Below are 26,350 nucleotides of genomic sequence, written 5' to 3' on the forward strand. Positions count from 1 at the left end.
TTATAGGTCTATATGCTGACGATAACTGCTTTAACATTTCACTCTGCAGAGGCAACTACAGTGCAGCGCCATCGTGTTCAGGTGGAGCGACCCTGCGGATTGTCTTGTCAAGGTCAGGATGTGTGGACAGTTGAATCATTCCACAACCAGAAACTATGGAGTACATTAATTATAAATCTGCAGCCGGCAATGTAAGAAAATAAAAATGTCAAAAATAAAACTCAAACTGTATCACAGTGTACATTTCACTTCAGATGTACCATGTATTATTTCCATGTGACAAATAAATGATTGCTTGAAATGATAATTTATCAACAGGCTTAATGTCTTAACACAAGGTGCCTACTCTGCAGGGTGCTGTTCATGATTATCCAGTATCTATCCGTTACTAACGCACCTTTCAGTCTACCAGTCAGTTGCCCCAGCCTGCCAACATTATGTTAGCTGCTGCTAGCTGCTCTTAAGGGGGTCATCCCTATGTTTCCTGGGTTCTATGTTTCCCTGGTCCTAAGGTGCGGACACACCAAACCGACATCAAAGAACTAGCGGTGACGAAAGCCAATTGTTGCGTCGTCTACATCGCCTCACGTCGCCCTGTGTCAGTTGCATTTGAACACACTACACGGACTACATCCGACGGCTAAGTGGCACGTACGTTCTGCGCCTGTGTGAGAGAGTGGAGTAAGAGAGTGGTACATCCTGTCAGCCGAGGGGTTTCCTATCTGTGCAGCCGAACACCGCAGCACCTCCACAGACTTACATCCAGACGGTCCCGGTGTTTCCTCCGCAGGCTCCACTTCACTCAGCTGCCCGACAAACCCGCTGCTTCTTCCCACTTTAACCTGAATAACAAACCAGGGCTCGGTGCTCCAGTTGGATCCAAATGGAGAGCCGGGGCTAGCTCAGAGGCTAGCGGAGGCTAACTGGCTGTGCTTCCCTCCGGTCATGCTGTGGCTAACACTCTGCTAGCCTCACAGTTAGCTCCGGTTTGTTATTCAGGTTAAAGTGTACAGCCGACCGTCGGCTTGGTGCGTCAGGGCCTTTAGCTGCTGAATGAAATGCTATCGCTATGCAGCAACTCTTGTTTCCTGGTTTGGAGGGTGTGCGTAGTGCAGCCATAGACTGAATGTACTCCAGGGTTAGCTGCTGGGAGACTGTCACCACAGAGCAGCTCATTCTTCAGGTTGGGGGGTACATGTGCTGTGTGCTACTGATATTGTAAACGAGAGTCTGATGCTGGACATTGAATCCATAGTTAGAGTCACCAGGGAGAACAAAGACGAGCCACTGCTATTGAGGTTGGGCAGAATTTAGACTCAGAGTCACCAGGCCGTAGACATTAGTAGACGTGTGCCGCACATTTCAGTTGACAAAATGTTAAACCTTTTTGTCAGTTTATAGGCTACACAGTTTTACAATTGGAGAATTGCAAGTATTTCATCAGGCCATTAACAATGATGAATGAAAATGAAAAGGTTTAATAAAATATGTTTTTGCCACAGAGAGCCACTGGAGAGGAGCTAAAGAGCTACACGTGGCTTCAGAGCCACAGGTTTCCTACCCCTGCACTTTGTGAAGACATGTCAGAGTCGACCTGCTGACAGAAGGTCACCAAAGTGTGGCTGAAAACACAATGATGTGTACAGCTGCTCTTCCTCTCTGGCTGCATTTAGGCGACCGGCCAACACGTCAGCAGCTCTTAATTAGCTCCACTGTGCAAACGATGTGATTGTGTGATGAGAAGCTAACCAAATTAGAGGAGAAATCTTCTGACAACCGGATGATAAGGGTCAACAGATGTTAAGAGTTAATATAATTAAAGGATACAATGCCCTCATAGGCCCAGCCTGTGAAGGGCCGGATACACCTCATCAAACCTACAGGTTGTACCTGGCGTGGTTTGCTTTACGTCAGGCACACAGAGCCGCCAAGTCACTGATGACTCCACGTGGTCCGAGATAATGTCTATCATTCAAGCCGCAGCCTTCAAAATGAAGTAAAATGCTTCAAGCCTCACTGATGGAAATGACGGCAGTTTAAGAGGAAGGAAATGGATTAAATGGGGCCTTATGGATTTGCATTCTATCATCACTGACATTATTACTAATGATTACCGACAGCCGGGATCCGATATGTGCTGCTAGATGACATGATTTATCAAGCCGGCACCTCCACTCTCAATCACTGAAGTGTTCCTTTCTCTGAGTCAAGCTGCCGATAGCTTGTAAAGAGAGTGATATCTGACTTTATGGCATTAGAGTTCAAGGTGGAAGTCACTGTAATTAAAGGTCCAGTGGGTAGGATTTAGAGGGGTATACTGGCAGAAATGGAATATAATGTAGTATCATGCTTTCTTTAATGTATAATCAACAACAGCTAATAAGTGTCTGTATCTTAGAATGAGCTGTGTGTATCTACACCGTGAGCAGGACCTCATCTACGAAGATAGCCACATTACATCGCCGTGTTTCAAGAGTTTTGCGCCGGCTGCCACAATAAGAAGCCCCTCCTGCTTTATTCAGTGTTTTCACCAGTTACAATCACTGGGTCCATTTGTTTTGGAGAGGAAAAGACTTCTGCGGATAAGTTAAAAACCTTAAGTTATCAAAGAAAAAAAGCACACATTAGAGGGTGCCTGGCTAACGGCCCATTTCTGACATATGAAACAGCATCGGAGAAACACTGATTTGTGACTTTATTCAGTCTTTGACTTTAAGTCCATTTGTTTTGTAGAGGAAGCAACGTCTGCGGATAATTAGACTGACGAAAGTTAAACCAGAAGTTTCAGCTGGTTGCAATCTGCAATCCTCACAGCTAGATACGACTAAATCTCCCTAAATCTTACTGTTCCTTTGAGTTTACTGGATAAAATCTGAAATTAAAATTCAAAGTTCATACTTCACAGGATCAAATTTGATAATGTTTGTTTGATGTGATCAGAATCTCTTGAACAGTCACCTTATGGACCTTAAGGTGAAAGTGTTTTATCACCTGCTGCTCCCGATGTCACAAAAGGACTCTGAAACTCAACTTTAAGCTGTAAAAGTCCACAATTAAAAGTGACATTCAGACCTCCATCCTAAGCGTGTCATTGTCAAGTGTCAGAAGTGTCTGTAGGCACTAACACAACCTGCTTCTGACTGCTTGTAGTGCTTGTGTAAATAAGATACTGCACAGATTATATCTTCTTCAGAGCTTCGACTTCATAGCTACGTGTGTTTTTTACATTTCTAGCCTCACGTTCCCATTTGATTCAATCAGGAGAGAGAACGTCACAAATTTATCTTCTGTTTGAGTGGCAAGACTGAGACACACGCTACTGACCAAACAATAAGCAGCCTGACAATAGTCATCCATCAGTGATGGCTGTAAGAATGTAGAGCGATTTAACACTTAGTATAACACGTACATCATCGTATCGCCTGAGTTAGCTGTTGACTGCTCCAGTGGAGGCATGTAGCAGTCTAAGGTCTCTCCAGGTCTGCAGCTGTGAATAGGAGGAGCCTCCTGCTGCAGCTGTTGTGCTTTTTGTGTGTACTTATGCGTTTTTATTGAATTATTTTCATTGAACTTCTTGGATGGTTGTTACTACAGACGACACGGAGTTAACAGCATCCATTATTTCCTTCCAAGCCTTTGATTCACCTGTCCCTGTCGCACCTGAAGAAAATAAAATGTTTTTCTCAACCCCACTTCACCTGATAAATAACTTCAATCTCAGTCTCTGTTCCTTTGTTTGCACCACGTTGGCAGGTTGGCAGGATGCAGCTGTCCAGAGTAATTATCACCTCCCTATATGGTGGTCATGGGCAGGATGTATGCTAAGTGCTGACTAGCAGGAGCGAGCTGTGAATTTACGATTGATTCGCATTCATGAATATACACACATGCCTGCGATCAAATCTTCCCGCAGCGTTCATGAATCTGTCGTAGGTTTTTAGTACCAAGGATTTTTATGTGCAAATCTACTCATAGATTTACCGTATTTCATAAATGAGACCCAATGTCTGCATTTGCAGTGCATTTAAGAGGTAGAAAATGTTCTCCAGAGGACAAGCCGATACTTATAACCATATTTATAGAGGCAGGAGCACTTTGTGATAGATATTTCCTGTTTGACAGAATGAGCGACTCCACTCAGTTCTCAGAAAAGGAGCGACTTCCTCTTTACGGACTCCTACCTTTATAAATGTTGCCCAGTTCTGGCCCCTGGGCCGTATGTGTGACACTGATTTAGAAGTGAAGTATGACAGTGCTGCCTCAGAGGACTTGAAACAATCGATTCCTGCACATGTTTTTGCGGTGACCAGAAGACAGTGACTGATTCTTTGCCGCTATGCAGACTAATTAGTCAATTTGTAATTTGTCCAAAGGTTATGCGTGTGTGTGTGTGTGTGTGCGAGAGAGAGGGGGCGTAAGAGAGGAAGCTAAGATAGACTAGGTTGAAAGATATGACTGTAAAATAAATGGGATTTATCAGTTATACGATGTCGTGAAAAGTAGACAATAAATGTCATTTTTATAGCTCAGATTGTGGCTCAGTGTGGGCTGCATGAGTAATAGGTCTTCATACAGCCGTTGCATTTCAGGGTTAAAGATGTCACATTAAATTGTGTTTGTCTCTCTGGAGTTCCCTCACATTGCTTTTCATATTCCTCTAAAAAGTATAGGTGGCCTCAGGTAAAAGCATATCTATTGTTTACTTGTCACGAAATCTGATTAACAGTGTACTTTCTATGCCTGAGAACGCGCTATTAAAGAGTTAGGGTTAAAGAGACAAACACTACTGTATTACCCTTTCTCCATTGTCACTTTTGCCAACGCCAAGTAAAGCCATGCTGGCCAATTTTTGTTTCCATTATCAGTTTAGACAGGCCGGAGATTCACCTTCTCAGAAGTAGGTCCAAAAGCCAGGCCGCCCACCCTCAAGTGGGTAGCAGTGACGCCTCGCGGACCGCAGCCAACCCCCGACGACCCTGCTTCTACTCACCAAACAAGCATGTGTTGCAAGAATTGACTCACCTCTGTCTGCAGGAGACCAGAGAGAAAGGCGTTTTTAAAGGTCTGTGTGTTCAGATCTCAGGACGTCTGTAGCTTTTAACTGAATCTCTGTGGTTTGGAGTTTAGTTTCTCTCCTGCTTCCTGTATTTACTTTAGATATCTGCTTTATTTTACTGCTTCATGTTCGCTACCAGCTGTATTAGAAGTTGTGTGAAGTTGCTGCTCGAAAACTCAACATGTCTTTATTTTGCTGCTTCACAATAAAAGTTTATACGGGAGACTTTTATTGTGAAGAATCTATAGGAAATTAAATGTGTTACCACTGAATTAGCAGCTTTTCTTTAATAAAGACAAGTCTAATAATACGGCAGGGAGGAAAGTGAAAGCAAGAAACAGCCACAGTGAGATGCTGATGAAGAGCAGCTGACAACAGGCTCTTCCTGCACCTCTGCTCACCTCCAACAGGTGAACTTCTTTTACCTGCCCTGCTGTGGAAAAACACATGCAGCAAAAATAACAGGGGACTCCAGCCGTGGATCAGCCTGCTGCTTTTAAATGTCATCACTCAAGACAAGCTGTCATCAGTTTAAGGTAGCCCTGTTGTAATGGAAATGCAAATCCCTGCTGTTCGAGGCTGACGGCCCAAACCAAACCAAACCAAGCTGATCCAGCCCATGCCTGTCAAAAAGAGGTACATGTCAGCTGCACTCATCACACAGATCCACAGCTCTACAGCTCTATGAGGGACGAACTGACTCTCATAAAAGGGGGTTTGTTTTAGCCTGGAGCACATCATTGGATTTTGGCACAGAGATTGTGATGACTGGTCTGTGAATCAATCTGCACATTTTATAAAACACTGCCCTCATCTGGTCACTTTAAGGGGCCATATACTTATCATTCACTTAGAGTATTTATTTACCTGGTGGATGGAAGGATTACAAGGATGAAGACGAAGATGAAATGAAAATCACAGGTTGTTTTAATTTCTGAGTGGATTGTTCATTTATACAGTGTGCTTTGCAAAAAACCTTTTAAAGTTCTCTGTATCAAAAAAAAGTACCATCACTACTTTGAAATAACATTTGGGAAATACTTTACAATTAAAACATGTCAGCATTACTGTGGATGTACAATATAAAGTCAATCACATAATTGATCTATACAGTTGCAGCCAGCTATGGACGTGCATATATAAAGTACCATAAAACAGCCAGGAAAATAAAAATATGTACATTTTCCAGCTTTAATAATTCATTTATAAACATAGAATTAGAGGCTCTGAACTTTGTAAATTTTCTACACACCCGATTAAGGAACATAAGGTGCCTTATTAGAAAATAATCTAGTGATATGTGCTCCATGAGAGTCATTTAATAATCAGCAAAATACAGTAAAATGCACACTTTCAGATATTAGGTTGGAATCAATGCTCTGAGGGTCGACACACAGAGCTCCAACTTGATTCAAACAGAGTTACGACTGAGTTTTAGATTCGAAACACGTTGCTGTACGAAGTCTTTCACATTTAGTCCGACAGTGTGAGATCATGTGAGGAGTAAGGCCTGTGTGTGGCACCTCTGGGTACACATTTGCAGAACCTAACACGTACACATTAACAAGTTTAAACAGGTCAGTTGGGTGTTAATGGAAACTACAGTGATCTCTTTATGTGCATAGTCTGCAGGGAAGGGAGATAATAGAAAGTGAAGGCAGGTAAAGGCATGGGGAGAGTGGTTTCCCCTGAGGGAGACAGTGTGGTAACACTCCGACAGTGATCCTTTCAGTTCAATCTGACTGTTTCTGAACCCCCAGCAGAGGGGGAAGGGGGGGACTCTCACTCGTTCAGTGTTGGCACCAGGTACCTCCATCATGGACGCACCAACAAACTCCTCTGCAGTCTTAGAACTGCAGTATGTCTGACAGTCAGCCGTGGGTTGAGCTGATTTGTGGCTTCTTTCGCTTTGGTTCCAGTTATCAGCAACAGTAGTGTCCTCAGCTGAAGCAGGTTAGCAGGCAGTCAGTAAAAATGGACCAAATGGGCCACGTGTTCAGTCCGCAGAGAGGAGACAGACTCCTCAATACCCCGAGTCTAAGTGCTTTTCTGGTCAGCATGCACAACTAAGGCCGATGGAACCTGGCAGACAGAGAGGGAAAAGGTTCAGAGGTTATTCTGGATCATTCATCGCTGCAAATGTCTTCAGAAAATCTTCAAAAGAGAAAAAACAGAACTAATAAAGTATTGATGACTCTGTTGGATGAACCTAGAGAACAGTGGATGTGAATTATTGATGGGAGCTGTATACGAGCCTCACCGGGTATAGATCCTGCTTTTTTCGTGGACCTCCATCTCCGAGCTCTTGAATTCATTGAGCTCCTTGCGGATTGCAGCCTGAGAAAAGACGTGACAGACACAGCAGGAAAGGTTTCCATTAATAGCAAGGCACAAGAGAAGAAGGGAAGTTTGTGATCAAAGCTACTTGGGTTATTTTCGACTGAGCCTTAAAAACCCCTATGTTCTCACTTTTAGTACAAATTAAACACTTAAAATATGACACTTCCAACATACGTATAATTCCTATTCCTACATATTTTCCGAGCTTCACTGGACCAGATAATTTACTCTGTAAAACTCAGCTTAGCCATTAAACAGCGGCTGTATTGCATTCCTGGGATTCCTCCTCGATACTGAATCTGCTTGGAATGCAAATCCTCTCCGAGTGGACCACAGTAAAATACATTGCTGTTAGAAAACGTAGAGGGCTTAAGCTCTCTCTTGCTAAGCCATAAGATCCCTGTTAGCATAAAGAGAAGTGTGGAGTGTGCGTTTGTGTTGAGTCTCACCTTGTCAGCAGGAGTGAGCTTGGTCCACGGCTTATCTGCTCGCCGGTCGTAGTCGTGCGCGTGGGTGCTCTCGACATACTCATGGAAGCGCAGGATCTTCCGGGCCTGGAGCTCAGCCACTGTGGGTCTCTGGGACAGCTGGTGGCAGAGTGAGATCAGGTTAGATCTGTTTCAGGTATCAGGGAGGTCAGTTTCTACTTTATAATAATAACTGGCGAGCATATGATACAGTTACTTCATTGCATACTGACCTTTCTCGTGAGCCTCCGTTTGATCTCGCATCTCTCTAATCGTCGATCTGTTTCGTTCTTGGCTGCGGGGAGAAAAGACATTCCATGAGCGAGGGAAATACTGCAGCCAGTCAGGTAGATTTCACCCGAGCTGCCTTCGGCATGCCCCGGTAACGGGAATCTTTAATCACCGCCGTGCTCTGCACAAGGCGCTGCATTGTTTCAGTGTGGCTGCGAAGCCTCGTCTTGGCCAAGTCATTTGAGGATAGGCGAGACACAGTGTGGTGGAATGAATCCTGGATCAAAACGTGTTGACAGACTCTGAGACGCATTATGTTAATACTTAGTTTTAGAATCCAACTTGGCATCAAAATGATGCTGCGCTGATGTTTCAACACGGTCTGCTGATTTTTCACCACACTCAGTCTGCTGATGCACCTCTGCTCATAATGTTCATGTTGTTTTAACAATACATCAGAGAGGGGGATTCAGAGTGTACACCTGGAGCCAGATGCTTAAAAACACTGTGTGGATTCAGCATAGAACTCACTCAGTGGGTTGAGTTTTAAAGCCAGAGTGAAGATGCTGCTCTCATATGAAAGCAGAACACTTGAGGAGCCTGTCCTAACCCTAACCCTGTGGTGGAAAAGCAGCATGGTCATTTTCATTTCATTTCAAGGGTCCCTTGAATTGTAATCTTGAGATGTCTAAACGAAAATGACCTCTATGGGTGCCCACGAGTCTCTCCTTTACAGACATGCCTGTTTTATGCACGCCCCATGCTGTTTTTTGCATGCAGTACAAATGTGTTATTTTCATCTATTCTAAAAATGCAGTATCTGAATATTTCTGCAAACTGGGGTCCTTAAATAAGTCTTGGAGTTTCATAAATTGAGTATGACTGGAAAGCTGATTCAATGAACCCAACTGTCTTGATGTGTGATGACGTTAGCCCCCATGAAACTTGACCTGTAGTCACCTATAGGATAATCACAGCCTCAGGAAACTTTACAACCCAAAACTAGAGACCTGGAGCATTCAGAGGATGTTTGGCCTTCATGGTACACTGACAATTAGGGGTTTTACCGGCAGTAATTCCAGAACAGAAGTGCTCGCCATCCAATCACCGAAAAATTCAATTCTTGCAAAAATCTCTCAAAGTTTTTTTTTTTTTTTTTAAATTTTTCTGTGGTTTTCTTCAAGATACTGGTGTCTCAACATGGACTGTTGGAGGGATTTTTGACTATTTTAATTAACTCTCCAGTGGTCCAATGCTCAAATTTAGCACTAAATACAGTACAGCTATTAAAATAATAATTCTTGGCAGAGTCATATATGTACACATCAGTTATTCATTAACAAAAGCCTATCATCAACTGTGTCTACTTTAGATTATTATTATTTTTTAGGGAAAAGGCCAGTTTATCTTTGTTAATAATACGTTGGATTCATGTTCATTTGTATTTTCAGGTTTATTCTAATTTTTGAGAAAGAAAAAAGTAAAAAAAAAAAAAAAAAATTAGTCAATTATTTGGCAGCCCCCTTGCAGTAACTCTGACGAACCCCTAGGGGTCATGGACCCCCTGTTGAAGACCCAGTTTTTGAGTTTGAATAGGTGCCTAACCAAAACACAATGTTTATTACTTTTTTTTTTTTTTGGACCCGAAAAATTTGACAAAACGTGCTAATCAGCATCTAAAAAGAATCTTCTGGGCCCAGTTGGTCTGGACTGGATGAAATCTTGTAAATGGGTCGTTAAAAAGGAAAAAAGATTCTGAAATTGGAGTAAATTACGTCATTCAGTTTTGGTTTTGACCTGGATCACACCTTCTGTGTGTATTATCCAAAACATTTTGTTAAGATTGGGATGTTATTGAGCCAAATAATTGGGATAATCCTGATCAAAGCAGAAGACTGGACTCAGAGCAGATTTCAGGAACAAAATACGATTTATTTATATTTTGCACTTAATTTGTTTAACCGTTTTAGTGTAAGTAGATGAAGTAGACATTAGGCTACCTTTTCAGGCTTTCACTAAGATAACAGGATATCGGTGCCATAAATAATCCTCCGATAGCTTTCAGTATCAAACAAAAACTACATAATTTAACTTGACTTTATACTGATTACAATAACACAGTCAAAAGTGCTGTTTTCCTGCCGGCTATTCTACCTGATGTTCTTTGCAAATCTAGTAGCTTACATTTGTTGTTCCATTTAGAGCACTGGTTATGTGGATTTGGTAACCTTGATATGTTTGAATCTGGATCAGTGCGATCCAATCTAATGTTGCTTTGATAAAACGGCGCAAAGGTAGAATGGATTAGCTGATCCTAAGTACTTTCGACTGGGCCTGGGTTGCCTGCTTTCAGATGTTGATTGCCAATTCTTTGTGGCGTATATTGTTGACCTGCTATCTCCTCCAGACAAAAATGGGTCTACTGTAGAGAGGGGTGGAGTGGACGAGGTTGACTCCATGTTTGACATAGTCAGAAGCAGGAACTCTACCAGCTATTTGCGAATCAATTAGGGGTGCACCACAGTGACCTTTCAAACCGCTTCACGTAGTATAAAATGAAAAGGTCACAGATGCTGGGTGATGAAGCGAAATGAGGGAAATACCAAATGCATAACGAATGATACAGTTGCAATCAAAATTATTCAACCCCCACTGCATATTAGGCTTATTGGCAAAATGTACAATTTTTCAGCTGTTTGCAATAAACAAAGTAGACAAGAACAGTTGAAATAGTTTAATAAAACTAATATTACCATGGTTTTTATCCAAATTCAACACAAAATGCTACTTTTAACCACTACTGCAGTCTCAAAATTATTCAACCCCCTGTTTCAAGCACACCTGGTGCAACTAATCAAGGGCTTCATTAGTTCAGGTGTGCTTGAGACAGAACACATAAATACCTGGACTGGCTAGGGGTTTGTTGAGAGTGACGTTTGATTGCATGTTAGAAATATGGCTAAGTCAAAAAAATTGTCCAGAAAGTTCAGAGAAGAAATCATTGCCTTGCACAAACAAGGAAAAGGATACAAAACAATAGCAAAAGCTCTGAATGTTCCTAGAGATACAGTTGGCAGCATAGTTCGCAAGTTCAAAGTTAAAGGAACAGTGGCTACACTACCTGGACGTGGCAGAAAGAGGAAACTGTCAGCGGCTGCCAGCAGATTCCTGAGAAGGCAAGTGGTCAAAAACCCTCGAGTGACTGCAAAACACCTGCGGCAAGACTTGGTGGCAGCAGGCACTGAGGTTTCAATTTGCACAATAAGGCGCATACTAAACACTGAAGGGCTCCATGCCCGGACTCCAAGACGTACACCACTACTGACCCAAAAGCACAAGAAATGTCGGCTCCATTATGCTCAAAACCATATAAATAAGCCACAGAAGTTTTGGCATTGTGTTCTGTGGAGCGATGGAACAAAACTGGAACTTTTCGGGCCTATGGAACAGCGGTATGTCTGGAGGAAGAAGAATGAAGCATATGCTGAAAAGAACACACTGCCTACAGTGAAGCATGGTGGTGGCTCAGTGATGCTCTGGGGCTGCTTTGCTGCCTCTGGCACTGGAAACCTGCAGCGTGTGGAGGGCACGATGGATTCAGTCAAGTATCAGGAAATCTTAGGTGAAAACGTCATGCTGTCTGTGAGGAAGCTGAAACTTGGGCGTCACTGGACCTTCCAACAGGATAATGATCCCAAGCATACCTCAAAGTCCACCAAGGCTTGGTTTCAGAAGAAGAAATGGAAGATTCTAGAGTGGCCGTCACAGTCGCCTGACTTGAACCCCATAGAAAATCTCTGGTGGGATTTGAAGAAGGCGGTTGCAAAACGCACACCCAAGAATATTACTGAACTGGAGGCCATTGCCCATGAGGAATGGGCTAAGATTCCTCAAGAACGCTGTCTGAAGCTGGTGTCTGGCTATGCATCACGTTTGCAGCAGGTCATAACAGCGAAAGGTGCTCTACTAAGTACTGAAGATGCTTGTCATGAAGGGGTTGAATAATTTTGAGACTGCAGAAGTCATTAAAAGTAGCATTTTGTGTTGAATTTGGATCAAAACCCTTGTAATATTAGTTTCATTGAACTACTTAAACAGTTCTTGTGTAATCTGTTTATTGCAAACAGCTGAGAAATTGTATATTTTACCAGTAGGCCTAAAATGCACTGGGGGTTGAATAATTTTGATTGCAACTGTACAAGAGTCATTACAATGTACAACCATAATATAAACTGATTGATGTGCATACTGCATACAAACAGCCAAAAGAAGATTAGATGAATATTTGATTCAGTCTCTCAGTTTACTTTTCCATCTTCCACATTACCATATCACATGAAGAAAAACATGTGCAAGTGTATGCACGACATTCTGACTGGACATACTGCTTTATAAATACAAGTTTACGTGTGGAAGGTTGAACGGTTTATACATCTGGTCCTTGGAACACTATCATTCAAATCCAGGACAACATCTCAATAAAGCAAAATCACTGCCAGTATTGTATAAACTGCTTTGTGTTTAGTGACTTTCAATATGCCTGAGGCAGGAACAAAAAAAAACAAACAAACACATGAGCCAGGGGCTGAATGACTAATACCAACAACTGATTTTGGTGGAGATGAGCAAAATGAAGCATTTGCTTTCTGACCTTGTGGTGCAGAGGAACTGAATGCAAATAAACACACCTGAATGAAGAGTTAAGGGTGGAGGGGGCGATGGATGGAGGTAGTCTTACCTTGAAGGATGTTCCTCTGCTCCAGCTCGTCTGCTGTTGGCCTCTGACTCAGCCGCCTGAAGACACAAAACACTGTTGACTACTCATTTTTAAAAGCTGATATGGATCATTTAAAAGGAACATATTTTGTCTTGAGGAGGGAGTGTAGAGAGCCTGTCAAACTATACGAATTACACCATAAATAATATATGGAATCTGTCAAACTGCATCAGCTGCTATATCAGTGATGGATGAAGTTAACTTGACGCATCCAATTTTACGATAAGGATGTACGTCATCCTTGTGTTTATCAGTTAACTGAATTGATGTGAGTTCTCTACCGTGTCAGTGCAGTGCTGATCTTGTTCCTCACTGCCACCCACTGCTCCCTGTTGTGCCAGCTCATGTTGTCTTGGTTCTCCTGGGCCTCCCTGTCCTCTCTCTCCTGTCTCTCCAGCTTCAGGGCTAATGTGTCCTTCCTCTTCACACGACTCGCCAGTCCACCTGTTACACATACAACACACATTTTTATTCATTTATACATACATACTAGTGCATATTTTGTAATTTAAACACATCACAGCATCACAGTGTTCAGGGAAAAGTGAAAATTGTTCTGGACCTTCAGAAGACGCTCTTTGCCTCCTTTTAATTGGGTAACAGGCCCTCGTAAATCTGCCATTATTTCTAAGAGTGTCTTTAGTTATGAAGCTTTTTGGAAACCACTCTTAGGGGTTAGGGTAGATTTAGTGGCGTCTTGTGGTAAGGATTACAGATAGCAACCAGCTAAAACTACTTTAGTGTTTATTGTTCAGGAAGTTTTAACCATGGGCCGAATTATCCGCAGAGATCTCTTCCTCTAAAATGTAAAGAAAAAGGACCCAGTAATTCAGCTTTCTCTGATAACTTACAATCCAGACGTTTAGGAGGTTTTTACCAGGAGCCAAATGAACCCCAGAGATCTCTTCCGCTCGAAAACAAACGGACGTGGTAATTTACATCTGTACAATTTTTTCCAGCGCTGTTGTTGCGGAGGGGCTGCTAACTGTGGTGGTCGACACGGAAATGTGTAAACGCGAAAATGTGAATAGCCCCATCTAGAGCCAGTGTTTGGTTTGTCTGTTCTGGGCCACTGTAGAAACATGGTGGCGCAACATTCAACATAGATGAGGACCCCCTCCCTATGTAGATATAAAATGCTGATTCTAAGGTTACGAAAACACGATTCTCATTTTCAGGCGATGATACACTAAAGAAAACATACTTACTGTATTATATTCAATCTCCGCTGATATAGTTCCCTAAATCCTACACACTGGACCTTTAAAGAAGGTTGGGAAACTGATTTTACAATCCTCTTAGCCTTAAGATGCCTTTGGGAAAACTTGGCCCAAAAATTAACAACAAATGCCCAGTCAAATTCTTAAATTGCTATTTTCTGTCTGACCAGAAGTTTAAAATCCAAAGATACCTAATTTGTTGTTGAAATGACAAAAAAAGCCGGGACGATTTTCATATTTTCCAGGCTGAAACAAGGAGGTGTACAGTGGTCATGGTTATTTATATGACCTTTATCAACTGGTTTATTTGATCATTGTTACCTGATATTGATCTATGTGTCCTGTGTTGACATCTGTCTCAGACATTTAACTGCCTCAGTGAGTCTTTTGAGTGTTTGAATGTTGTATGGATGATATGAGGTGGGTATAGCTGCAAATGAATTTCCCTTTTGAGATGAATAAAGTTGTCTGAACTGAAAGATTAACCGGCTGACGAAACAGCTGCATTCAAACTTTTTTGAAGGTTACACTTTAAGCTCTACACACACTGATTTTTTTTTTTTTTTTTTTTTACATAATCTGCATGTAGGAAACAAAAAGGTCTTCAGGCACTCTCAAGTATAACCAGAAATAAAAGATACAGGATGTTCAACTACTTGAACCACTTCAAAACTTCTAGTATTTTTCATGCTCTGAAAAGTTAAGTGGAATTTTTATCAGGGCACTTGTACCAGCGTTTCTCCGACATGACCTTCATGTAGCAGTGTAAGAGAGACCAACTTACTTGGAGGGCCTTCCTCATCGTCGTCATCTTCGTCGTCGTCTCTGTACAGGATGGGGCCATCAGAGTCACACTCCCCCTCGCTGTCTCCTCTGTCCTCGGGAATCACACTCACACTGAGGTCTCCAACCATGCCCCTCCTGCTGCGGGGCTCCAGCTCCGGCTGGCGAGGAGCCCTCTGAGGATGAAGCTTCCGCAGCTCCTCCTCCATATCAAAGTCATCGTCTTCTGGCCTGTAAACAAGTACAGCTGTGAGAGAGCTGAAGGAGCTCAGACGCTCAGGTTTAGTTTTTCCTCTTATGTCTTAGTGTGAGAATAAGCTGCATTACTAAATGTTCTGATCTGGTACAGTATGCAGTAGAGTGCCACCGGGTGCAGTCACAGCCCGGTGACAGGATAAAGCACTACTGTTTGCTGAACAGATTAACCAGGCACAGCTGTACATGATTCTTTTTTGGCTGACTAAAGAGTGTTGCTCTCCTGCTGGCAGCCTTAACAGATGACCATCAGGTCAACAGACAAGGAAACAAAGTGTGGGTCTTTTTAATTAGGAATATGTCCTTAAAATTAGGCACAGCAAACCTGACTTTACAATAACAACAAAACTCTATGTCAAATGTTAGCTTTAAGGTCCGTGTCTTGCAAATTTCAGTCAAATAACTTATAAAACATTTAAACCCTGCCTGAGTTGATTTCAGTTGGCTATTGTGTATTAATAAAATAAAATTGCAATTTTCTAAAACATAAGGGGACGTCATCAACTATCTTTTGTCAAATCCACACAGTAAACCCAATAATAATTAGTATACTGTTATGGAAGGCAAAGAAAACAGCCATTGTTCACATTAAGAGTAAATAAAAAGTGAATTGTTGCCATTTGTGTTAGAAAAAAAGCAGATTAATTGATTACCACAATGATTGAAGATCAACTGATCAGTTGCCTAATTAAGTTTCAGGGAACACAAGTACACGTTTTTTTCTCATATCCTCAAATAAATAACTCTTTACTTCACAGTATATCAGGATAGTGAAACTGCATCTGTCAACATCTTTCTAGTTATTCAGTCCATGTGACTACAAGTGAAAAGCCATCGTTTACTCTCAGCAAAGCCTTGACACTGCTGATGGGTGTCGCTCGCCTGAAAATACACATTCTCAAGAGAAATACGGTCAAACAACACGTTCCTTTCATGACACACAGCTGCGGAAATTCATATTACTGGCATCTTTATATTTTGTTGCGTAATGTCATTTGGTCGTGTTATAGTAGTTTTCAATCCACACTGACTTCTACATTCAGTGTCTCTGTCCGCAGAAGCAGCTGTCTGCCTGCTGCGTAGCTGAGAGGACAGCGGCCTGCCAAACTGCCTTAACCAGGCTGACTGACAGTAGATATATTTTTTTTTTGGTCAGCTCCACTGGAAGAAACAAACAGCGTCTGTTTCTGCTGCTTCATTGATTTATTTCCCAGCCTGCTGTAGCAAGTGAGGAAGAATTTGCTGCTCACAGACAGACTGAAAGCTCATCAATCAGTTATCACTTACTAAGTTAAAAATACACGTACAGTGGGATATTTGTGGGATTTAAAACAGCTGTCTGTGCAAATTGCACGGCAATAAATGTGACAGAAATAGACTCAGAGCGTAAAAAACCCCACAGTGGTTTGTTAAAGCATAAATTGAAAATGATGCCACCAAATCACGCTGTATGAATATAACTAAATCAAATATAAACTTTCCAACAATGATTTCAGCTAAAGAAGACTCATCCTCCTACACACAATGTAATGTACATTATGTGGGACACTTACAGCCTGAGAGGTTCGATGGTGATGGGAAGAGAGTGCCGTGGGTTACCCCCCACCTCCGCGAGGAACTCTGGAGGAGACTCAAACAGCAGTGAGTGGGCCCTCTGGGAGCTGCCTGGGTTGGGCTGAGCTGGGCCGGGGCTGGCCAGAGCTCTCTGGATGAGGATGTGTAGGGGGATGGCAGGAGGCTGGCTGGGAGGCTCTGTGGTTGGGCTGGGAGGATCAGTTTGCACAGTGGGCACAGGACCAGAGGAGGAGGTGCTGGGTGGCTGCAGTGACTGAACCCTAGGAGGAGATGGAGGGATGTGTGACGGTGGTGAAGGCATAGGCTCAGTTGGGGACTGAGGAGCTGCTGCGTTTGTCTTGTCCTCGTTGTTATCTCCTTTAAGGACAGCAGGGGGCATCAGTGCAGGGGCTGAGGCTGGCTCAGTGGTGGGAGACTCTGGGACCTGACTGGGAGGAGAGGGGTCCACTGAATGGCGCTTGGTGACAGGGGTCATCCTTTTTGGTGGTGTTGGCGGCGAGCGCTTAGCGGGTGCTGGCACGATGATGACACCGCTGCCAGGCTGTGAAAGCTCAGCTGTCAAACAGACAACAACAGTAATCAATACTTGTCACACAGAGTGATGCTCACAAACATAAGGTGCAGTCAGAACATGATGCACATTCATCTGAAGCAGGGTGAAGTTAGTTCTATTATGAAAGAAGCAAGTATGTCAATCACAACTTTAACTGGGGAGAAAAGGAGGCGTTCCTGTTACTGCCGAGCTGGTTTCTGAGTCAGTGAAGGGTCACACACAATTATTATAACAAAACTGTATCAACATCTGTTATCAACATCCATTTGGATCCACAAAGCACACACGAGATGTTCATCCAGTGCTCCATGCCATGCCACGTCTTGGCAGCATTTAGAGATTGGTTAGTTGAGCTGACAACAGCTCTGCTGGCTGCAATACACATGCACAATTCAGCACTGGTGTTAAAACAGAGGGGAGGTGTTCCCTGTGCTATGATGGGGTGAATTGATGCAGTCTGCAGGCTCTGTTAGGATGGATTAACATCTGGCGCCCCGCAGGGTACCTGAGCAGGTCTGGCCAGCTCTGTGTCGCAGGTACACAGGTAAAGAAAGGTAGAGGCCAAGCTCACTCTGGCGTGTCCAGCTGGTCCAGTGACAGGGCTGCCTGACCTTAGAGGCCCTGTTCAATGAGGAAGCTGGCAAAAATGAGTGGAGATGTCAGGGAGAGGGGATGGTTTACATTCCAGAGTGGGAGAGAAATACAGTACAAGAGGGTTGTTTCGGATAATGTGTCAAGATTTGACACAGTCCAGAAGCAGAGTATACATCCAGCCCTATATGTCTCACAATCTCTGTGGAGAAACAACAGCTTCATCTCAGAAATACTTTTCTTGGTTATCCTGGTTGAATTAAAGTACTGCTGCAGTGTGATTTTTCCCATTGACACATAGTTTTGTTATGCTAACATTTCCACTCTTTCATTACGGTTATACAGATCTCTCTCAGGGAATGAATCACAACAGAACTCCATTTTTCCTTGTGTCAGCTTTCTCACCTCTATTAAAAGCTAAACAGATATATTACCCAATACAGCTCACTGCAGATATTTTTATCAGTGTATATGTCAGCCAATAATGAGTTTACAGAGTTTCTACACCAGAGAGGACTGACAAGTTCATTTTGCAACTTTAAAATGTACACAAACAACAAATGAGGGATCCCAGTGTTTCCCGTGGGATTTTATTTCAGCAGTGGTGCTGAAGTGCAAGAGTTTTATTTTGTGCGTCTGCTGACATGAGAAGAGCTTTAGACACATTTTTATACACTGTTCTAGATGTCAAATTACGTTAATAAAATGCTTTCCCTCTCTTACACATGGGTGCAGACGTAACATCTGACATCTAGTGTTTCAATCGATGTTGTCACTCTAGCATTGCTTGTAAAAACAATTGATAACTGTTATAAACAGAACACAGGTGCAAGTCACCAATGTAAAAAATGTATGCAAATAGTTCAAGAGGTTTTGGAGTAATGACGTCAAAGGACTCTCACGGTCTCCCCTGAGAAACCCTGAGTGTCCAGTTGCCGAGACCAACGACTCAAATCCTGGTGAAATGCAGACGAGGAATAGCTGGTAAACAAAGTGTCGGTCATGTGGGCACAATACAGGATAAAACAATATTAAATAAAACCACTGACAGAAAACAGCACTGTATCGCAGCCTCTACAGATGTATTCAGTGCGGTGTGTGTGTGGCAAGTGAGAAGAGAGACTGTGTGTCTGCAGGGTGCATGCTGTGTGAGCTCTTGTGTGGGCTCTTCTGCTCGACCTTTAGACTACTTAGAACAAATATCTGCCAATAATCAGCGAACAATCGATCAGAGCAGCCTTATCTGGGGGTGTTTGATTTCTAATCCTTGCTAGTCTTTAAAGATAATGAGGTAACCACACATGGTGGGATATTTATATAGCAGTGGCACTAATCAGCGCTAATTGCAAATAGGGGAAACACTTGATCCTTATCATGATTGTTACTATAAGCTGATATATCATTATGAGTCATAAATGTCAATATCATTAAGGCCATGAGGGTTGAGTGTGCACAGATGAACAAAGACTCACACTGAAACACACACCCGAGTCCATTACCAATGTAATCTCAGCCAGCAAGTAAGGCTAGCTACATTGTGCAGACTGTGAGTGTGACACTGTGAAATGAAATGCAGTAACACATGTATAGAAACCTCGCCTAACAAATGGAGGTGGAATGTGTCACTGCTGCAGACACTGTTTCAAAGAGACAGTACTGGGATGGGCTATAAACAAGAGCAGCTGTGGCATGCTGTGCCGAAGGATATGAGACGCTAAAAGCCAATCAGTTTTTTTCATTTTTTTTTTCATCTAGTCTCCAGGGAAGTGCTGGCACTGCAGAAACCGTGCAAAGACAAGCCACTGCGTGTCCTCTCTGCAGAGAGTGGTGGCTGTGCGCACAGAAACTGCACGCTAGCAACACACTGGAAAACACCTACACGGCAACGAGCCACGGCCTCACTTTGAGACTATGCTTAAATCGAGGTAATTACGGTCAATACTTAGGAAACTCCAAGACATACAGCTGTCAATAACTTTCTTTGACTCAAAGATAACACTTTTCTACAACTTAATAACAAGAAGTTAAAACATTCTAAACTTTGAAAGAATATCCTGTTCCACCACCTACAATGTCTTCCTCCCTTCTTCAATTCGCACTAAGCACAGATGATTAAGTCTATCAAAAATCACAACAGCCACACCATGACACACAAAAAGTAACGTGCATCTTTGAGATAGGTGTGGGCACAAAGCTTACACACCCAACATGCCATCTAAATCCCAACTTTAACTGGCACCTCACAGCTGTTTGAAAAAGCCAACAAGAATATTTCAGGCTGAAAGACACTGACCTCCTCGATCAGAAATGCACTGCTGTAATGCACTTGCAAAAGTCTGATCTGAAGTTTAAGTAAAAGTCAACTGTCGGAGATTTTCTGTGTGCCAGTTTTGAAATCTAAAATGAAAATCTAAATGAAGGGATAACATTTCAGCTACAAAATAACCTGATAATATAACATATAATATTCTAAAATGATCCATTATGCATGATGAGCACTTTTCCTTTTGGTACTTTAAGTATACGTATGTTCTTTTACTTGAGTAACATTCTGAATTAAGTACTTGTAAGTTGCAGGCACATACATGGATGCAGCTGCATGTGTTTGGACTCAAGACTTCATTTGGGTCTTGAAAAGCTGCAGGGTTTATTCATGGACAAACTGAAACCTACTGCACATTCACTCCAACTTGACAACAGATAATCTCTCCCCTGCTCTGATCACCAGCAGCTGTCTGTACTGAGCGCATCCACTGTCACCGTCACCCTGTCTTGCTCGCTCAACCGGCACACGCTTGCTACGCCCTGAGCTATTCCTTCAGACAAAATTGGCACGTGAGGAAGTGAGGTTGATACAGTGACAGGTGTGTTTGTGTGTGCACATCTTTTCAGTGATGGTTACTGGTTCAAATACGGTGAACTTCAACTATCAATGAAAATGAATAAGGCTCTAAGGACAACAGTGTTGCTTTTATATAGCAGTTATGACGAGTCTTTCTTGTGCCTTTTCTCTGTTGTCGTGGTGGACAGCCTGAATGAATTTAAGATTCCAAAATTAATCAATAAATGAATTAAATTGTTGAGTCGTTTTTGTTAGTACAGGCCTTTGGATTAAATAGATAAAACAACAGATGTGTACTAATGAGCTGCAGTGTGAGCATTTAAATTGTAATCTACATATAATATAGCAAAACTGAAAAAATATGTCATTGCACAATACTAAATATTGTTTTTAAGAAAAAACATGAACCATTATTGCTTATTTCTCAAGCATTTGTTTGTATCACTGGTTTGTTTATCTTCACATGGGTGTACTTTTATGTTAGCGTGCATGTCTGTGTCATCGTGAATGTAAAGAGACAGTCTGTCGCAGGCATTGTGCTCCCAGTGTAAATATTGGAGAAAAACTTTGTCTGGCTCCGCTATAATTTGTCTCATACACTTGTCTAACTACGACAACGGTAAATAAGGAATGACATCACACCTGACCGGGGAAGGTGTGCATTTTAAGTTTTGTGTTGACAATATGTTGTCACTAACTTGTGTGGCGCAACCTGTTTTTACCAACTTAAAAGTTAACTCCTCCACTACATTTAAACTACAGTATGCTTGAATTTCTGGTGCAACAGGCTGCTAACTCTCAAGTCTCACACCACTAGTATATTTTTCAAGTTATGGCAAACACTTCAACAGAATTTTGGGGTGTTGCTAGAATGGCCAAGTGGTCTACAGCCCTCTGCGGAGGTGGTTGTTTATATAATGCATTTAACAAGCAATCAGATACCACTGTTTCTCAAAGATTGAATACACAGTTTCCCTGGGCCTTTATTAAAATCCTCCAAAGCTAACTGGAGCTTTGGTTGTTTGACTAAAAGTTCAACAAAGACAAACAAAGACCAGCTGTTTAAAGACAGAGGCTTATCTATAAAACTGCAGAAGCAGATGCCGATAAACTTACCAAGCAGTGCGGGGTTGCTGTTGCGGTTGGTGGGTTTAGGTGGAGGGATGGGAGGCTGCTTTGCATGGGGAGGGACAGGGGGCGGCGTGTCAGAGTCAGCTGGGGAAGGAGCAGCAGGTTGCAGTCGAGGTGGGTCTTCAACTAATAGGGAGACTGTCCTTGGTGGCTTGGCCACAGCTACAGGAGCAGAGGAGGAGGAAGAGGAGGAGGAGGAGGAAGAGGAGGAGGATGAAGAAGAGGAGGAGGGGGTCGGACTCCTGCCGGACTCAGCAGAGGGTGCAGTGAGAAACTTAGGGGGGAGCAGAGCCTGTTTGGGTGGGGGAGGTTCCTGCTGGGAGTCTGGTGCAGGACGAGGGTCAGGGGCGAAGCGGACAGCAGCGGACTCTACAGAGGGGGCACACACACACACACACACACACACACACACACACACACACACACACACACACACATTAAAGGAAAGAACGTAACAAGGTTTCTACTGTTGCTCGACTCGATGGAAAACACAGAAGGGTCATCACACACAATAAAACACAGGAGTAAAAGCTGAGGTGTTAGTGAACGTTGTACAATAAGCCCACGTTCCAGAGCTTACCCTGAGGGCAACTCTGATCAAGGTTCAACAGTTATTAGAGGATGAGAGGTATCTAAAGTTCACACACAGCAGAGATGGAGAGACATCAAAGACGCACATTGCTTTGTTCTTCCCTCTTCTCTTGTTCACCTAAATCCATGTATCAAAGCTTGATAGTTGCTCTTTCAATTTGTTGATGCTTTCAGCTTTCAGAATTACACTTCAATCATTTACCCAAACCGCCTTCACAGCAGCGTCAGGAGACTTTGGTTTACACACACGTGGGTATTTCATCATAGCAAAGCATTCATTGACTGAGTAATTACTAGGAAATGGAAAGACACAGGACATCTGCATGTTAGCTCACATGTCAACCTGACATAACGAAAGCATGAGTACTTGAGTACTCAAGAGTATTGCTGTGGGAGTGTGACAGCTGTGGGAGTGTGACAGCTGTGGGCGTGTGACATCCGCACCAGGGAAGAGTTAGTGCGAGTCCAGTTATTAACGGTTTAAACAATGAGTTGAGCTGTTTCATTGTCTGTGTGAGTTCGTTGAGTCCCTTTAAACTCCTTCATGCGGGATGTTAGCCGCTGCTGCTGTGCTAGCTCTTGCTATCGGGCAGACGTTGAACTGACTCTGGGAAAGCAGCTCAGAGACGGTCCTTAACCTGGTTGTTCATAAAGTAGTTTTCAATTGCACTTGTTTTCCGATTTCAGCCAATTTTCATTCCTATTCTAATGTTAGAATTTTTTTTGTGCGAGAACTCGAGTACTCACTGTAAATTACTTAAAATGCCCATCCCTAACACTTAGTTTTCACTTGAAACAGGTCATTGTCACAGTAAGACTAGTTTTCCCATTATGAATGCAAATCTGATTCACACTGAGAATCTGAGATTGCCTAAGCCCTTATCACTCTCATAAACGTTTGACTGGTTCATTATTAATCCATGTTGTGCATTAGTTATATGACTAAAGAGAGACTTAAAAGGAGTAGGTTAAGTTGATAATAATAACATCCTGTGATTTACACAACTACCATTCTCGGAACCCATCGGCTGTATTCGACATCTGACTTCCGGCAGACGGCGATACAGCCTCTGGGGGCAGACCACCATTTTTTTTTGGCATTCCGGTTTGATTTGGGCGGAGGAGGCGAACTTCCGTTTCTGACTTCCGTTTATATATAAGTAAATATGCTGAACCATTGCGATGGATTCAGAGTTTGCAGTGACGCCAATTATGTTCCGCCTTGTTAGTTCACCGCACGGAGCGTTTAACCTGGCAACAACTGCAGCCAGCTCAAACATGATTGGTCAACATCACGCGGACTACAAACAGCCTACAACCGGAAACCAGGGCTCTTCCGCTCTTCTTCCGGAGGCAAGATCTCCGGGGTTTGCCTACAGACTCTACATTCACTGAATGTAGAGTCTGTATATAGAGACAACACACCTACTAACTGGCTGGGTTTACATAATCTACCCTACTGTAGCCTATCTGCCACCCCAAAGTGGACAACCTCGGAAAAGCACTACATCCTTTCTCTTGTCTCCAGCAGAAATAACTGTACATGATGAAGGCTGGAAAACAATAGGGTCAAAGTTGCGTGCCTAAGGTACAATCAATTGCCAAACAAATAGTTAGTCCTTTATTTTTCTTGACTTCCTTTGGTAACACCGTGACTCAGGGGATTTGAGAAATGACAGCTTTCTCAGTCGTTTCCTAATTGCCATTGCACTGTTGAAGGTAAGCTGTATATAATTCATCACAACAGAGAGATCTTACCTGAGCGATCTCTGAACTCTGCAGCCGGGGTGTATCTGGGCAGGGTAGTCCTCTTGTCAGACTCTGAAGCTGGGCGAGTCCTCTTGTTGTCCTCTGAGGAGCTCTTCTGTAGAGGAGGCCGCAAATCCATCTCAGAGACAGGCCTGACTATAGGCCGCGGGTCCTTCTCCTCCCTCTTTTCCCGCTCATCTCGTCGCTCTCGTTCATTCTTCTTGGCCCAGTCGTCCCGTTTGTCCCTATCCTCTCTCCTCTCTCTGTCATCTCGCCTGTCTCGGTCATCTCTCCTATCCCTATCATCTCTTTCTCCTCGCATGTCTTTTCTCTCCCTGTCTTCTCGTTCTCTGTCATCTCTGTTTTCTCTCCTTTCCCTCTCAAGCCGCGGATCCCTTTCTTTGTCCCTGTCATCCCTTCTTTCTCTATCATCACGCTCCCTGTCTCTCCTTTCTCTCTCATCCCGATCTCTGCGTTCTCTCTCATCCCGATCTCTCCGCTCTCTCTCATCCCGATCTCTCCGCTCTCTCTCATCCCGATCTTTCCATTCTTTCTCATCCCGATCTCTCCGCTCTCTCCGCTCTCTCTCATCCCGATCTCTCCGTTCTCTCTCATCCCGCTCTCTCCGCTCTCTCTCATCCCGCTCTCTCCGCTCTCTCTCATCCCGATCTCTCCTTTCTCTCTCATCCCGATCTTTGCGTTCTCTCTCATCCCGATCCCTGCGTTCTCTCTCTTCATAATCTCTCCTTTCCTTATTGTCTCTCTCTGTTCTGTCGTCTCTCCTCTCTCTATCATCTCTCCTCTCTCTGTCATCCCTCCATTCTCGCCTTTCTCTCCGGTCGGCTCCCCCATCCCTCTCCTTTTCCTCTCGCCAGTCCCTTCTTCCTCTGTCCTCCCTGTCATCCTTGCCATCTCTCCTCTCTTCCCTGCGGTATCTATCATCTGGTGGAGGTCCTCGGGGTAATGATGCTCCTCTCTTATCAACATCTGATGGCAGACGGCTTCGTCTGTCTACGTCCACAGAAAGCCGTGCATGAGAGTCCACATCCAGAGGTGCCCGGTTACTTCTGGAGGCATCAGATGGTGCTCTGCTTCGACGTTCATCTACTTGGGGCGGCCTGAGGGCATTCCCCTTAATGTCAGATTCCCCTCGAGACACTCGCACCCCTGGTTCTGACATCCTGTCCACATCCATTGGCACAGGGTGCCCATTTTTCATTGGTGGAGCTTTGGAGTGGTTAACATCATTGCTCTCTGTCCCATGAAGACACAGGCAGTGAAATACAGTTAGTGTAATAAGGTATGAAGCCAATTCATCCATGGAATACTCTGACAAAAACAACTAAAGCCCAACTCACCATTCTCTGGGATATCCTTTAAAACCCCTCTGGCAATCAGCTCTTGGCGACTTTTTCTGACAGAAATCCTTCTTTCCAAGGCTGAAAAAGGAAACAGAATATATGAATAAAATCAAGCATGAAGTAAACCACAAAACAGGTGAGGATAATAAGGCTTTGCACCCAGCATACCTATTGACGTTTCAGTGAACTTCTCACTTGGCTTCTTCTTTCTCCATTTCCAGGGCTTGAAGATCCTTCCCATTTTGGAGAGCTTGCCTTTGCGTTTGGTTGGAGGTGTTCCTCCACCAGAGTTTCCCTCCTCACCCCCTGTTGTGCTCTGTTGCAGGTCAACCTCATCATCTGTGTGAACATGACAGTGGCAAACAACAGATGACTCAGAGGTTTGACTTCTGAACATTAATTCAAAGTTGGATTTCAATAGCCACTAATGAAAACAATGGCCGATATATGTGTATCTCCAGTTACAAACATCGGTATCGGCTGACATTTGCCTCCTTGACTGTCATCAACCTATCAGCAAATAAGATGGCATTCCCCAATGGCAGTGACAAATGTTTTAATGTTGTGTCAAATTAATTTTACAAAGGCTTAAAAACAGGGCTCTAGACTAACGTTGTCCCCTAGATACCAGTTTGGACCGAACTTTTGTTTCCCTGATAATGTTAAATTAAATTGTTTTCAGGAGAAATTTGTTAATGTTTTCACAGCAATAAAAAAAACCTATATTAGAGAAAGGCTTTTGCAGCAGTTTTTTAAACATGTTCAAGTTTTAAAGGTTATATTAAAGGTTGTTTCATAAATTTGGGTGCTTGAATTTGTGCTCTTTCA

General features: G+C 43.1%; 1 protein-coding gene across 9 annotated transcripts in view; it reads right to left on the bottom strand.

Annotated features, from left to right (window-relative positions):
* Positions 1-5,960: 5,960 nt before the first annotated feature.
* The window catches only part of phactr4a (phosphatase and actin regulator 4a), a 44,417-nt gene continuing 24,027 nt past the window's right edge, over positions 5,961-26,350 (bottom strand). For 4 of the 9 annotated variants that reach the window (XM_049601419.1, XM_049601420.1, XM_049601418.1 and 1 more), the window contains 13 exons: positions 25,691-25,861; positions 25,520-25,600; positions 24,171-25,415; positions 21,807-22,190; positions 17,763-17,894; positions 16,683-17,259; positions 14,876-15,105; positions 13,153-13,315; positions 12,833-12,888; positions 8,097-8,158; positions 7,846-7,983; positions 7,317-7,393; positions 5,961-7,138 (listed from right to left, as the gene is read on the bottom strand). In XM_049601419.1, the coding sequence (XP_049457376.1) occupies positions 7,123-7,138; positions 7,317-7,393; positions 7,846-7,983; positions 8,097-8,158; positions 12,833-12,888; positions 13,153-13,315; positions 14,876-15,105; positions 16,683-17,259; positions 17,763-17,894; positions 21,807-22,190; positions 24,171-25,415; positions 25,520-25,600; positions 25,691-25,861 (3,332 nt within the window). In that variant the 3' untranslated portion in view covers positions 5,961-7,122. The remainder of the gene's footprint in view (positions 7,139-7,316; positions 7,394-7,845; positions 7,984-8,096; positions 8,159-12,832; positions 12,889-13,152; positions 13,316-14,875; positions 15,106-16,682; positions 17,260-17,762; positions 17,895-21,806; positions 22,191-24,170; positions 25,416-25,519; positions 25,601-25,690; positions 25,862-26,350) is intronic. The other 5 variants (XM_049601421.1, XM_049601425.1, XM_049601423.1 and 2 more) reach the window with 5 other exon arrangements.

This window comes from Epinephelus fuscoguttatus, linkage group LG17, assembly GCF_011397635.1.
Source record: "Epinephelus fuscoguttatus linkage group LG17, E.fuscoguttatus.final_Chr_v1".
Taxonomy (NCBI): Eukaryota; Metazoa; Chordata; class Actinopteri; order Perciformes; family Serranidae; genus Epinephelus; species Epinephelus fuscoguttatus.